The following is a 14,462-nucleotide window of genomic DNA, read 5'->3' as shown; positions in this document are numbered from 1 at the left end:
ATGACAGATTTCACTACGAAAATGGACATCATGGGTTCCCAAAAAATGAGTGAGATGGAAAAATGTTAATCTGGAGACAGCCGTATTCTAAACCCTGAACTTTGCAGTTCATTTCCCAGACATCTCAGCAGTCGTGCATTCCTGCATCACAGCAGATATAAACGTTAAACCACATACGTAAAACGTGTTCCACCTGAGAATGGAGGAAACATGGCCTACATCACGGCAGCCTGGCACGATTCACACGCACAAAACTCCTGGCTATCGGCAGCTCTATGTTTGTTTTGTTAGCTTATCGACTGTATTTTGTATTGTTTTTGGAAAGGACTGATTTTTCATTGTGTTTTGCCTATAAGAGTGGGCATGACAAGTAGCATTGCATGCAACATGTTTAGCCGTAGTCAAATTCCACATCGTAAAAAAACCCTCCAGTAATCGTCGAATATCGTTTGTTTATTTTTCCCGTAGAGAATAAAAGTAAGTAAACGTTGCGTTGACGGCGTTGGGGTAAGTCTTGGGGTGTGTTTGTGTCAGCGTGAGGCCGTTTGGGGAGGTTTTCTGTGGTTTTGAGAGATGTAAGTAGGTAGCATGTAGCTTCCATATATGCTTGCTGTTGTTTGCCGTGTGTGTTTTCTGGATGCTGACATCCCTCTGCACTTCTCCCACCCTCTGTAACGTAGGGCCACTTGATAGCGGCGGCATTTCAAAACGGCTACCATTGAGCCCTTGGCAAACCACTATGAGGTATATTATAACTACCAGCGTATATTATAACTACCTGAGTATATTCGATATTATAACCAGAGTATAATGGATATTATAACCTACCAGAGTATAATCAATGTTATAACCTACCAAACCCACTCAGATAACTGATATGCCTGCTCGACATGGACCCTACCAGCCAGCCCAGCAGCCAGGACCCCCCTGGGGACACCCCCCAGTCCCCCCTGAAACTGCCCCCCCCCCCTCAGGTAGCCACAGGTAGCAAATGCCCTCTCAGCACAATCCCCCCTCACACCAAACTGAAAAGTGTACAGTCAAACCTGCTTAAGAAGACCACTAAAGGGCCTATAAAATCTGGTCTATGTGGACAGGTGGTCACTCAGTATAGACGGGATTCTCAATGCCTGTGTCATTGACAGAAATTATCTACGGGACCACCAAAAAGTGGTCACATTGGCCAGGTGGTCCTTATATAGAGGTCAGCACTTGGAGAGAACCTTTCCAATGTTAACAGCAGTTGATTTGGCTACAGAATGCAGAGCACATTTCCTTTTTTGTTCAAACATTCCTCAAAACATTATCAAAGGGCCCTCCAAAAGAGAGGTCACATTGTGTCCCTAATGTAGGGGTGGTCAGTAGCACGGCTTTGACTGTATATCAACGGCTATTTAGTCCTTGTAAGTTATATATGCGGCCACTTGTAAATATTCAGCTCAGTTGGAGCAAACCGTTCCTCTGTTAACAGTTCAGCTGATTCTGGCTACAAAATGCCGAGCACACTTCCTTATTGGCCTACAGCAGTTAACCCCTGACCTTTCCCTGGCCCCGGTAACCTTACCTACGCGGGGCGCCGCTCAATCCGAGCCGTTATTGAACATCAGAAAGTCACGGCCGCGGCGCAGTCTATTAAACCTGCGCTCCCCGGTGTACAGTAGTCAGTGGAGAAAACACTCCGCACAGAAAATACTTCTAACCCACCCTGAAAATACAAACAGGAAATGCTCCACACAGATGACACAACTCTGGAGCTCCCAGATATTCCATGATCCTACACAGAAACTGTGAGTTCATGACTAATCTAATGGAAAGCACTGACAGCATTTTTACTGGGAAGCCATCCAGAGTCCACTGAGAGCCCCACACAAAACTCCCCACAAAAAACACTCAAAAAGCTACTACTGTCAGTCTATGCAGACTAGGACAAGGGAATCCACACAAGAATAAACCATCCAATATTCATGAACCCCACACGGAAAATACTCCCCTCAGAAAGCTACTGTCAGTACAGACTACCAATGGACTGTGCACAAAAATACAGCCCAAAGTTTGAAAATTATTCTAATAGAAACAGTCCAATGTTGAATGTTGTTACCGGTGCAATGGCCTAATTGGTAGAGTGCTCGCCTTGCACACGGTAGGTCGTGAGTTCGAACCCCGGCCGGGTCATACCAAAGACTCTAAAAATGGTACATACTTCTTTCTCTGCTTAGCACTCAGTATTTGTGAAAGGTATGGAAGTTAAACACACATCACTACCAGCGGACCAGCCCCCTGCTGTAGTGACTTGCACAAATGTGTGTGGCCCAAGGGCTATAGAAATGGAGATGGGCGCCACCCCTATGCGTCTTTTCAAGAATCCCGGGTCACTTTAACTTAATGTTGAAGCCCTCCCCACCCGGAGCCCAGCCTGTGTGGCTGCCCAGCTCGGCTGCTGGGGTCCATGTCGGAGTCATGAATACCCAAACTGCATTATTTCTGAGTTGTTGTAGCAGTGTAGTCTGCATGCGGCTGCTTAGTGATGTTAGTTTGCATGCCGTAATGAGAGCTGTTAATGCATGGCGGCAGCTTGGTTAAGCCTCAGACTCTGTCCTTGTCGTTAGTGTGAAACATGACACCAGGTGAGTCGTGATGCGACATATCGGATTACGCGGTTTGTATTCCGTGATGTTTGTGATTGGTTGTCGGGCAGAAGGGTAGTAGTTGGGGCTCCTCGGGACTTACTAACGTTCTGACTCTAACCTGGTTAAAGTCGTGCTGTTTGTTGCATGCAATGCTGTGGTGCACAAGTTCCTAACACCTAGCCAGCTTCACCCACCAACGTAGGGACTCTTGGTCCAGCGTGGTACGACTATGTTGTATGTACATGTAGAACCAATATTGTTAGTTCATAGCGTTACAGAAGACACCTAACCCAGACCTCCCAGTCATCAGCACATTACTGTTGTAGAAACACCGCCTGGCAGTCAGGCAGTGAACTGCAAGCTTTCCAACGTTGTTACGAAACAGATTTCTAGAACAACACATTGGTACACTGGGGGCCTCTAGCAGGTTCTGTGAGAACAGCACCCTGCAGTCGCCACCTAAATCCTGTTTGCAACTGAAAATTGTTTTTAAGGCAGTTTATATTCCCCACAAAGACTCACCTGACTGAAATTCAACACTGCAACGTGAAATGTGCAAACTGGGATGCCGGGATACATTGTAACCATGGTAACCAACTAACCTTTGCCCTGCTGTTCCATGTGGTGGCGCTCCCCCCTCCATGCCGGTTTCTTCTCTCTTCTCCCTGCAGGGATTCGGGAATTCCAACTACGCCGGGATGGTGGGCAACCCTCGCAACTTCTGACAGTTCGTGACGTCGGCATGACAACCGTCTCCATGGCGACCCCTCCCTCGTAGTGCGGCTTGCTGCAGAGCGAGATGAAGATTTGCTGTGTGCTTGTTGTTTTTGAAGATGACTTTCCAATTTTGGCTCAGTTTGTCAGCAGTTATGGCTGCCCTGTACATAACGAGCTTTCTTCATTATTATTATTATTATTATTTCATTATTTTTGCTGTATTTGCTTCATTGCGAGACCCTTAATTTTAATGCTACTTAATTTTGTCATCTTCTTTACATATTAATTCCTGGTAGTTGATGTATTAGTGTTTTATCTATATGATAAGTATGAATTCACTTAACCCCATTTATTGCTTTTTAACTGTAGTGAGTATTTACTAGTGTCACTTGCTGTGCTTTTACCATGTATTTCCTAGTCACTTTGGCGCCACAACCAGCCCAACAGACAAGATGTGGTTACTCTATTTTTTGTACGCAAGATGCAAAAAGCAACTGCTCCTAGTGCGGGAGAGACCTGACCTACCCATTGTTGATGAATGGCACGCTCCACCCTTTTGAAAATGGACTGATCAAAAGACATTGTGGGGGGTTTTTGTAAACTTTCTGCATTTGTCTGATATGCAAATCTATGCTAATAATGGACATGTGACAGGTAGAAATGAAGGAAAGAAGGCCTTTTGAACTGAAACAGAACAAACGCCAGTGAACTGGAGCATTCTGGGGAATTGCAAAGCATCATGGGAACATACAGTGTGAAGAGTCATGGGATACGATGGGTCAGAGTTCAGGTTCTCTCCCGCGGGGCGTTAGCAGGCAGCAACTAGCGACTCCACCCATATTCACCATCTTAGTTTTGTAATATAAGTAGAAGTCGACGAAAGGACTGTCTTGTATTGGAGGTCTATATTTTGGAACTTTCGAAGTGAAATGCTTTATATTTCACAGTTTGATGTTGTATTGCAAGCTGTGGAGGACATGTACCTATGTAAATTTTGATGAATTATGATGTGTGCTATGAACCTATTTCACCATCCGTCAGGTCACGTGTACAGACGTTGGTTTTCCCGGGACTGACTAAGAGACGTAGTTGCTAGCTTGTGCGTCAAGTGGCTAGACATAGACCTACTACCGGAGGGGCCTCAAGTCAACCAGTAGCAGACTTAGGCTGAGTTCTTCCTGAATTAGACCCTGACCACCCCTCCACTCTCGCGATAGTTGGTACAACCCAGTCATAAGGAGTCCAGGACGGACCACTAGACTTCCACTCAGGGGGTGGTAGTGTGTTGGTGCGACATCACTCTCCACCGGTGGCGTTACAAGGAATCATTTACCCTTCCCCCCTTTTTTTGTTGCGAAAGTGGCCTCAACCGGCCATGTCGGATGTGCTTTGGGTGGTACCAACTGGTGGAGGGGGGTGTAACCTATGGAGGAGTGGGGCATGTTAGGTGCCCTGCGTAGGGAACACAGAGAGGTGAAGAGGAACGGAGAAAATTATTGATGCAAAATGGCCTCAGCTGCTATTTCAGTGTTGTCATACCCCGACCCGAAATCCTTTTAATCTTACAAAAGAGAGAAAAATTAGTTTTTTTCCTTACATCCTAGGCCTACCTGGTTTATGTCACTGTACGTGTTGCCCCCCTCCCTCCCTGGTTTAGAATTCATAGCTACAATTTGACCTTCCATATTTGACCTTCCATCCAAGGATTTATGTGATGTCCATACGAAACAGTGAGTCAGGCGTCGCCCCCTCCCCCAGGAGTGGTACAGTCCATCCGACAAGATTTTTGTGCCCAAAAACACCGAACAGCTCAGGAACTTGTTTTGTTTGCAAACACAAATCAGACGACCCCGTTTTTCTCTGACCTCTGACCCTCCTGTCGGGGGGGCAGGCGACGCCTAACGACGACCTTCAATGTTGCCTTCTCGGACTTGTGTTGGGCGTTCACACGTCCGAATTCCACGTCTGTTTCCGCAAAAAAAAATAGGCCCTCCACGGGTGCTGACAGTTAGCGAGTTTTGGGTCAAAAGTTTTGGGTCGAAACTTTACCAACGATATGCAACAGCAGCGAGATGTAACCTGAAACCGTAGACCCAGGCCAGGCGAAACCTGATATCGTAGTAAGGCTAGAATGTAGAAGGTAGCATCGCAACTATCATCGGTGCAACGACCAAAGGGTGACCTTCCAGAAGGGAGAGGAGATTCTCAACTATTTTTGACTTGATGAGTTGTTCGACTTAACTTGATGAATTCATCGGATTCTTTCTATACCGACTGGGAGAAGCATAAAGTTTATGAGAGTAAAAAAAAAAGATATCTTTTACTAGAGTTCAGGTCTTTTAAAATATCAGCAAGATTCGATTTCTGTACAGAGGAAAAAATGGAATTGTGTCATTTGATTCTGATGGTGTGTCCATAGTTACTTGGTGGTTTAAAATCAGGAGAAACAGTTTTATTCCATCTCGATTGGGCTGAGTTTCGTGGTAGTAACGTTAGGTGTTAGTGAGTATAGTCCATGTGTTTAGTGTGTGTCGTAGTGTGGTAGCGTTTTTCATGACACAACATCCTGATGGTGCCCCTGCTCAACAGCAAAAGCAGTCGGAAAGCCAACCGTTTTTGCTTCCTTACCTATAAAAAGAACAGTTTCGAAATTGTACACATTGTTGTGCTAAGACAAGTTTTAACATAAAAGCAGTCGGAAATCTAACCGTTTCTGCTTCCATACTTACAAAAACTGATGAAATTGTACACATTGCTGGAGTCGTGCTAAGACGAGTTTTAAGTATTTGTATGTAGATGTCCCAAGAAGAAATAAAGCTGCAAAAAAACACAACTTTTGTCCCAACGTTTCCCTCATTTGAAGAAAGCCGCAGGCTGGTTTCTCTCCTGTATGAGAAAAACACTCGTGTGTGAAACTGCAGGTTTCTGCAGAAAGCGACGATTTTAAACAGTTTGAACTGATTTTGCTGTCCAGCAGGGGCACACCTGATACACCTGTTGCACCTGTGCCAGGTGTCCACCTGTGATATCAATGCCAGGTGCTCACCTGGCCTACCTGTGCTTGGTGTTCACCTGTGCTAGGTGCTCACCTGTGCTAGGTGCTCGCCTGTGCTAGGTGCTCGCCTGTGCTAGGTGCTCGCCTGTGCTAGGTGCTCGCCTGTGCTAGGTGCTCGCCTGTGCTAGGTGCTCGCCTGTGCTAGGTGCTCGCCTGTGCTAGGTGCTCGCCTGTGCTAGGTGCTCACCTGTGCTAGATGTTCACCTGTGCTAGATGTTCACCTGTGCTAGGTGTTCACCTTTGCTAGGTGTTCACCTGTGCTAGGTGCTCACCTGTGCTAGGTGCTCACCTTTGCCTGGTATTCTATTGGCCCAAATGTACTCGAGGCCTCTACTGTTCCACCTGTACCAAGGGGCTCACCTGTGAGAAGAGTGTGAGGTGCCAGGTGTGTCTCACCTGGTGCAGGTGCGCGCGTGTGTCAGGTGTTCCGGGACAGTTCTGTAAATACTTGTGGGACATCTTATCTCTGATTCACTATGGCAATAAGTAACAAACAGTACTGAATGGACTTATCTGAAGACTGAATAAAAACAACCATGTTTGGTGACGTCACTGTCCGCCTCAGTCATGTGTCGCTTTCTCGCCACACGTTAGGGGGGGGGGGGGATTCATGGCTAAGCAAAGCTACAACTTGACCTCACATGAACCTTAGCCTCCACCAGGCCTCGCTACGGGAGTGTGGATCGTAGAATCCGGCAAAAGGGGGAATAATTTGCCAGGAAAGTCAGTCAGAAAAACAAACCGTACGGCTATGGTGGCCAGACTCCCCTGGCCAATATCCTTGTTAGCCACCGTAGTTAGTGCGGTACAGACTACTTACTGATAGGAATCACAACCATCATTATTGCCCTGGGAGAGGTGACAAACCGTCACAGAAACATTAAAACTGTAATTACAAATATCTTGGTTGATTAAAGGTAATTTTTATCTAGGCAACATAACCTTGAGTTCCCGAAGATAACAGTCGTTCTTAGCTGCTGGGTAGATTTTGCTGACGAAAAGTATAAGTAGTGGATGCTGCCTGAAACATGACCGTTTATAAAACCATTCCAGTTGCTTGAGTAGCTGTTATCTTTTATATCTTATTTCCTAGAAGTCCAAAAGTCGTCAACACAACATTAAGCTGCACAGAAATTTCCACGCATACCCAGAATCTGGTGACGTGTCTCTTATTACACAGAAGTTGATGATGATGATGTGTGTGTGTGTGTGTGCGTGCGTGTGTGTGTGTGTGAGTGTTAATGTGCGCAGAGGCTGACGATGCAAGTGTAATCACGACACCAGATAAAGGGGAGAAGAAAGCAGAGTTTAACGGCGTTAGTACAGTATCAATAGCTGCAGTTAGTGACCTAGGTAATAGGTGGCGTTGCTGACCGGTTCATATTCATAGCGCCCACACTCACTTCTTGCTCTCAATGCATAAACCATTACATTACTCACCGGCGTCTGACCGATTTGGAACTGCGAAACCAGCCATAAAGAACGAAATGGTTTTGTTTGACAAGTAGGCAGGTCATGATAAGCGAACGAGTCAGATATGGACACGGATCCGATAGATATTTTGTTTACAGCTAAATTTTTTCATTTCTTTGGAAACCCCGAGTTGATTATAATAAGTTAGATTTGGCAGAAAAAGGGACAAGATTAAGCCTTAACGATTCTGACCAAAGATGCAGCAAAATTTTTTTATCTCTTTACTAAAAGGGAAATGACCTGCAGCAAGGTCAAAGGTTGACGACCGCAGATAACGTTACGCTAAGTTTCATCAACGGTATCTAAAAGTTCAACATGTGGGACACTATTATTCCTCGGCGATACTAATACAGCAAAATCTGCATCTTTTTGTAACAGGAAAAGCAAAATTCCCTGCATCAAGGTCAAAGGTCGATGACCTCAGATGCGCCATGTTCTAAAACGAAGACGAGGTCAAGGTCAGTAAGGTCACCGTAGTAGGAAAGTTTGTCATTCCCCAGGCGACTAGCACGACAGTAAGTACAGGTCAACATCACCTGTTTGGGGTTCTGTAGTTCAGGGTGTGACGTAATAGGTTAGGATGAACGAACTCAACTCAACTGAGATCATAAAATTTGTCAATGATGTCGTTTGAGAATGACGTCATGTCACACGCTGAGGGGGGGCGACCGCTGTCACAACTGTATGTTTATTATTTGAGGTAGCAGGTAGCAAGACCATGGCCGATTGAATCACACACACCAGGTTGGTTCTCGTTTCAACAATTTTCCTCTAACGTTGTATGCATCAAATATTTTGTAAACGTCCTATCTGGCGTGTTTCAGATATGTGGTTTGGAACACACGTTTTTAGGGTACTCGCTACTGTATCTGTTACAGTAGGTGTAGATGACGATGTTCAAGTCCGGTTTTGTATAATGTACGGGATTTCGAGGCTTGTTTTAGTACGAGTTTCTGTCGACAGGTTTCGCGCCTTTTTCGCGAATGCAGAAAATGAGGGCTGAAATGTGTTGAACATTCCCGCCACGCGTACGCCGTACAGCACGGATTTACAAAGCGCTGACTTAAGTATGGAAATGTTCGTCTTCATGTTTCCTATAGGACGTTACATAATCTTTCCAACCATCTCCCACTGAAACATCTGCATTCAGGATCCCAGCGTGCCCCCCCCCCCCCCCCCCCCCCCCCACTCAGACGTGACGAAAGTCTGAATCCGCCTCGCCTGACTCAGCCCAGACTGCTCTCCAAGCAGATGTTAGGGGGTTTGCTACCTTCTGATTGCCCCGTTTCTGACACACCTGCGTGTGACAAAGTGGGATCAGGAGAAGGTAGCGTCGATATATAAAAAAAGACAAAGGCTTGGAGGCTGTATGGGCAGTGGATGTTATTCACTGTGTCTAGGGCACGGCAACCAAGCCTGGGTGCCATCCTATTTCTACCGGGGCTCCTACACTCGCTACCCTAAATTTTAGGGTAGCGAATGTAGGAGCCCCAGTAGAAATAGGATGGCACCCAGGCTAACGGCAACCCAACCCTCTCCTTCCACTGCCTTCTAACTTCCCCAATCCAAATCAGGTACCCATTTTTGCCCCTGGGCGGAGTGAGGAACGTTATGTTAAGTGCCTTTTCCAATTGCACAATATCGGTGCCATGTCAGGGGATTCGATCCCAGGACTCGAGGTTTTGGGCCCAGCACCCTTAACCGCCGCCACGACGCCGCGCGACAGGAAAGATGCGCCTGGGGATGGCAGGTTTAACAACTCTCAGACTTACGCCAGCCTGCAAACAAACCACCGGCCGGGATCGGTAACATGTAGTCTACTTGCACTAGCCTGATGATAGCCTGACGTCACGGTTCTGTCGGCCCCTCCACTTGATAACATCCTGGCGGCCAGACGCCGCATGGACCAGTGTTTGTAGCAATACGAAGTGATAGTTAGGTATATTTATATTTATTACGCTGGTTTTTAGATTGTATTTACCACTGTTTATTTATTTGCAGTCTATGTGCTTTGTATTGTCTTGTGTGTGGGCCACGACACCAGCAACAGCTGCCTGTGGCCCACGTGTATTGTATCGTTCACAATTTGAATAAATCACAAATCACAAATCAAATCACTGGTGAGGTCCCTAGAGGGGGGTAGGGGCCAATGAGCCAATGAGCCCCTGACAGCGAGAGCTTGTGTAACACAGGCTAGCATGGTGACACTTATTGTGTTCTCCAAGCAGAGGTCTGTGGACAGGATTGTGACCTTTTTATCGTATGCCCCATTTTCTGTCGGCACTCTTTGCCAGAAAACGGTCTTCAGTTGGTGGATAATGCCGACAGAAAATGGGGCATATGATCAGAAGATCACAAAATTGATGTTTCTGACCTAGGGCGAAGAGTTGCTGCCACAGTAAGAATTAGTTCAGTGCTTTGATGAGTGGCCCCCTACGGCCTTGCACTGGGCGAGTTCTTTAAAAAAAATCGTCTCCACCAACCTCTGCTTGGAGACTCACCGCAAAGATTCTACAGGTTTTATCCCATCGTACATTCCGATCTGAAGGCGACCCTACAGGGGTTATTTCCAGCCGACACGTGTTGTCCATGTTGAATGGAGCAGACGCGCCATTGATCGCCGCGCGTCTCTGTGTTTTCCCCTCGGAAACAAATCTTTAAAAACTCGGCCAGTATGAGTCTATGCGTGGCGCTGTCGATATCGGCCTGAATATCACAGAACAAATTGGACAGAGTCCACCACAGAGGAGTTGCACAGTGCATTATCTATTGGCGTTTATCTATTTCCTTTTTAGCGAGTGCCGCTCCCTAAGTAAGCACTGCCACTCGGAACAGGGCAAAATGCCAAAACCTACTTGTTGCATAGAATTCTCGATGTCACATTACTGTAAATGCATTTAAGTTCGCGTGGTTTTTATTTCGCGCTAAGGCGAACATGGAGTGTTCGCGGTGGATATAGTCACATACTGCTACAGTATTGGACAAAAATGCGGTAGCTTTAAGTTCGCGGTGAAACGGTCGCCGTGAAAACCGCGAACATAAAACCACCGCGAACATTTCTGCATTTACATTAGTACTTGTATGCCCCACTTTAAAGACGTTCAAAGTAACGTAGGGATATTTCTGTACTCAGGTTATTTTCGTACGTATGAAAAGGTCGAGTGCGAAAATATCTCGTCCCCAAAAGTGGTTATCGAGATAGCTTCATAATCTATACAGAACCGCAACTGAGGCTGTTGAGCGCCGTTACTAGAAGCTATGTAGACTCGCGTTGTACTATAGAATGTAGTCAACAGAATATATATACAGAATCGCTTAGTCAAAGTGAGTTTGTAGAACGGCGTTAGCAGAATCTATAAAAAATTGCGTTGTCGAACGACTGAGGTTGTAGAACGGCGTTACCAGATTCTAGTAGTAGTAGAAGTAGGACCCCTCGTCACCAGCCCGAGGTTGTAGAACAGCGTTACTGCCATCTCCCCAGAAGCCTTCGCCGTGTAAAATGCATCGCACGAAGTCAGCGCGCCCATTCCAAAGCCGCGGAGCAATTTGTGCCAATCTCTGCACTCTTCCAGTGCCTAAGCAGTGGCGTTCGCAACAGGTATATGCAGTGCAAAATCGACTTCAGAATTCACAGCACTCTGTCTATCATCTTGTCTTCAGTACCTGCATACCTTATTTCTAAAACGTTTAAACGAACGTTAGGACTTTCCTCTACTAAGTTGTTCCTACATTGACAGACTCACGTTATATAACGGCGTTGCCAGAGTCCATATACAGAATCGCGTGGTCAGACTGAGACTGTATAAAACCTTGTAAAATGCATCACACGAAGTCAGCGCGTCGTTCCCAAAGCCGCGGAGCAATTTGTGCCGAGCCCCGCACTCATCCCTGAGCGACTCGGAGCGTTCCCGCCATAAAAACGCTTCTTGTAACAGCCGGGGGCAGAGGTCGCCGTCCTAGGGGTCAGAGGTCAGGTTTTACGCTGCTATAGAGGCGCTTTGTAAGAACTTGGGGCTTTGAAGGCAACTTTGGGAGCAATTATCTCTCGGGCGCCCAATCAAGCGGCGCGCTCCCCGGACCAGGCCGGGCGAAATCTGTTTAGGGGAGCGCGTCACATTCACGTCTGGGTAAGCTGGAGGGGATTCGGCGGGCCGAGAACAGGAGTGAAGCTAAGAGAGTCCGGGCCGGGGGAAGTCTGTTCAGGGGAGCGCGTCACATTCACGTCTGGGTAAGCTGGAGGGGATTCGGCGGGCCGAGAACAGGAGTGAAGCTAAGAGAGTCCGGGCCGGGGGAAGTCTGTTCAGGGGAGCGCGTCACATTCACGTCTGGGTAAGCTGGAGGGGATTCGGCAGGCCGAGAACGAAGAGTAGGAGTGAAGCTAAGAGATTCCGGGCCAGGCGAAGTCTGTTTAGGGGAGCGCGTCACATTCACGTCTAGGTAAGCTGGAGGGCAGGCTGAGAACGAAGAGTAGCAGTGACCCGGTGTGCTGAGCTGAAAATGTGAGCAGTGGCGAAGCCGCATTCCACTTCTGCAAGCTACATGAAGAAAATGGTATTCACGTCTGGCGAACCTGAAGTGGATTCGGCAGGCTAGCCGGCTAAGAAATAAGTGTAGGGATGACCCGGTGTGCTGAGCTGAAAACTTCGCGACGCCGCATTGCAGTACGACGAGTTACCTGAAAAAGCCTCATGTTTCACCTCATGAAAATGACTACGTTACATTTTGAGGAGATTTGGAAGGCTGAGAGTGAAGCGTGGGGTGACTCGGTGTGCTTGGCTGAAAACGCGAGCACTGTCAAAGCTGCATTTCAGTTCTACGAGCTACCTGAAGAAGCTCCATGCTTCACCTCAATAGAAAATCACTGCATCACAATTTACTATGATGTACTGAACCTAGAGCTTTGTACCGTGCCGAGTATTGAACTTTATGGTGTTGTCCCTGGTGCTGATTGCGTGGTGCTGAACTGTGGCTATGGTGCCGTCCCTGGTTCGAAGAGCAGTTTCAACAAGTTATAGTCAGAATAGATCTTGGCCTGGAGGTCTGTTTGCTTCACCGTTCTCGCGGCTTCTCGTCAGGTCTCGCGGGGCTCAAAATCGCTGATTTCAGGCACATTACGGGCACATTACGGGCACATTACGGGCACATTACGGGCACATTACGGGCACATTACGGACCTTTCAGCCGCTGAGCACGTCCACTCCGTCACGCGTTCCCGCAGCAACACCAGGATCAGCTCCAACATTAACCCTGAAGCCACCGAGCTGCCGGCCGGGCAGCATGGGAGACACAAGCCGTCTCCGTGCTGCTTATTCATTTTCCTAACGTCTTTTTCTTTGAGGATCTGACAAAACCGAAATGCTTATAAGGAGCATGCAACCTTGTCTTCAATTAATCTTCTTTGAAGACTACGTCAAGACATCCTAAATTGTCTTAATCTCATTAACATATATATTCAGAGTTTTGGTATAAAACCTGGTTTTCCAGTTCTATCCTTAGTCACTGACGAAAGATAGCGTATGCTTTCTGAAATGTCTGACTGTTTCAAAATTTTATCCAGTTGCTTGAGTAACTAAGTTCGGCGTATCTTATTACCCGGATGTCTAACCTTCATCAACGCTTATAAGGAGCCTTCTCATCAAAATCATGAATAAAAATTTTGAATAATTACATTGAATAAGAACACAACATACATAAGAAATACAAGATGGGTGACGGACAACAAACAATGGGGAAACATGACGAGTTGGCGTACATATACTTTCCATGTCACATGTACTTGCAACTAGCCTCCGGGCAAGAACTTGCAATAGACCTATTGTCATTATCTAGCTAGACAGAGAGGAGTATATCGGACTGTGTTTGATTTTATGAAATGTACCGTAAGCAGTGTCTTTCTTTACGTCGATGAAGATTTGCATATCAATTCATAGTTCGTGGTTAAAACCTGCTGTTCGACAAATCTTGCTCAGAGTCACTGACGAAAAGTAGTGGATGCTACTTGAAACTAGCCTGAGTGCCAGCCTTTTTAGCTTCCGTACGCTACCCTAGCTCCGCTGCGCTACCCAAGCTCCGCTGCCGGCGAGGATCGGAGCTTGGGTAGCGTACGGAAGCTAAAAAGGCTGGTACTCAGGCTAACTTGAAACGTCTGACCGTTTTCAAAATCGTATCTAGTTGCTTGTAATGAGTAACTGTTATTTGGAGTGTCATTTTTTCTTGTTACGGTCTTTGGGAGTGTGAGGGGGGGGGGGTGCTAGAAGCGTAATTGGCTCAGACTAGGCGAAACCTCGTACACTGCTAGAAGCGTGAATCACTAGAATCGTAGACCTCACTGAGGAGTATGGGTGTGTTTGTGGGGGGGGGGGGGTGCTAGAAGCGTAATTGGCTCAGACTAGGCGAAACCTCGTACACTGCTAGAAGCGTGAATCACTCAAACAACTCGAGACCAGCACATCGTAGACCTCACTGAGGAGTATGGGTGTGTTTGTGGGGGGGGGGGGGGTGCTAGAAGCGTAGTTGGCACAGACTAGGCGAAACCTCGTACACTGCCAGAAGCGTGAATCACTCAAACCACTCGAGACCAGCACATCGCA

At 46.9% G+C, this 14,462-nt stretch overlaps 1 protein-coding gene across 11 annotated transcripts in view; it reads left to right on the top strand.

Annotated features, from left to right (window-relative positions):
- Nucleotides 1-6,946, top strand: part of LOC136425045 (RNA-binding protein Musashi homolog 2-like) — a 113,439-nt gene extending 106,493 nt beyond the window's left edge. For 10 of the 11 annotated variants that reach the window (XM_066413849.1, XM_066413839.1, XM_066413822.1 and 7 more), the window contains one exon: nt 3,299-6,946. In XM_066413849.1, coding sequence (XP_066269946.1) covers nt 3,299-3,352 — 54 coding nt within the window. In that variant the 3' untranslated portion in view covers nt 3,353-6,946. Of the gene's footprint in view, nt 1-680; nt 745-3,298 lie in introns of all 11 variants that reach the window. The other variant, XM_066413812.1, reaches the window with a different exon arrangement.
- Nucleotides 6,947-14,462: the final 7,516 nt, after the last annotated feature.

This window comes from Branchiostoma lanceolatum, chromosome 1 (genome assembly GCF_035083965.1).
Source record: "Branchiostoma lanceolatum isolate klBraLanc5 chromosome 1, klBraLanc5.hap2, whole genome shotgun sequence".
NCBI classification, from domain to species: Eukaryota; Metazoa; Chordata; class Leptocardii; order Amphioxiformes; family Branchiostomatidae; genus Branchiostoma; species Branchiostoma lanceolatum.
Note: the sequence above shows the minus strand (reverse complement) of the source record. Positions and strands in the feature narration are given on the sequence as shown.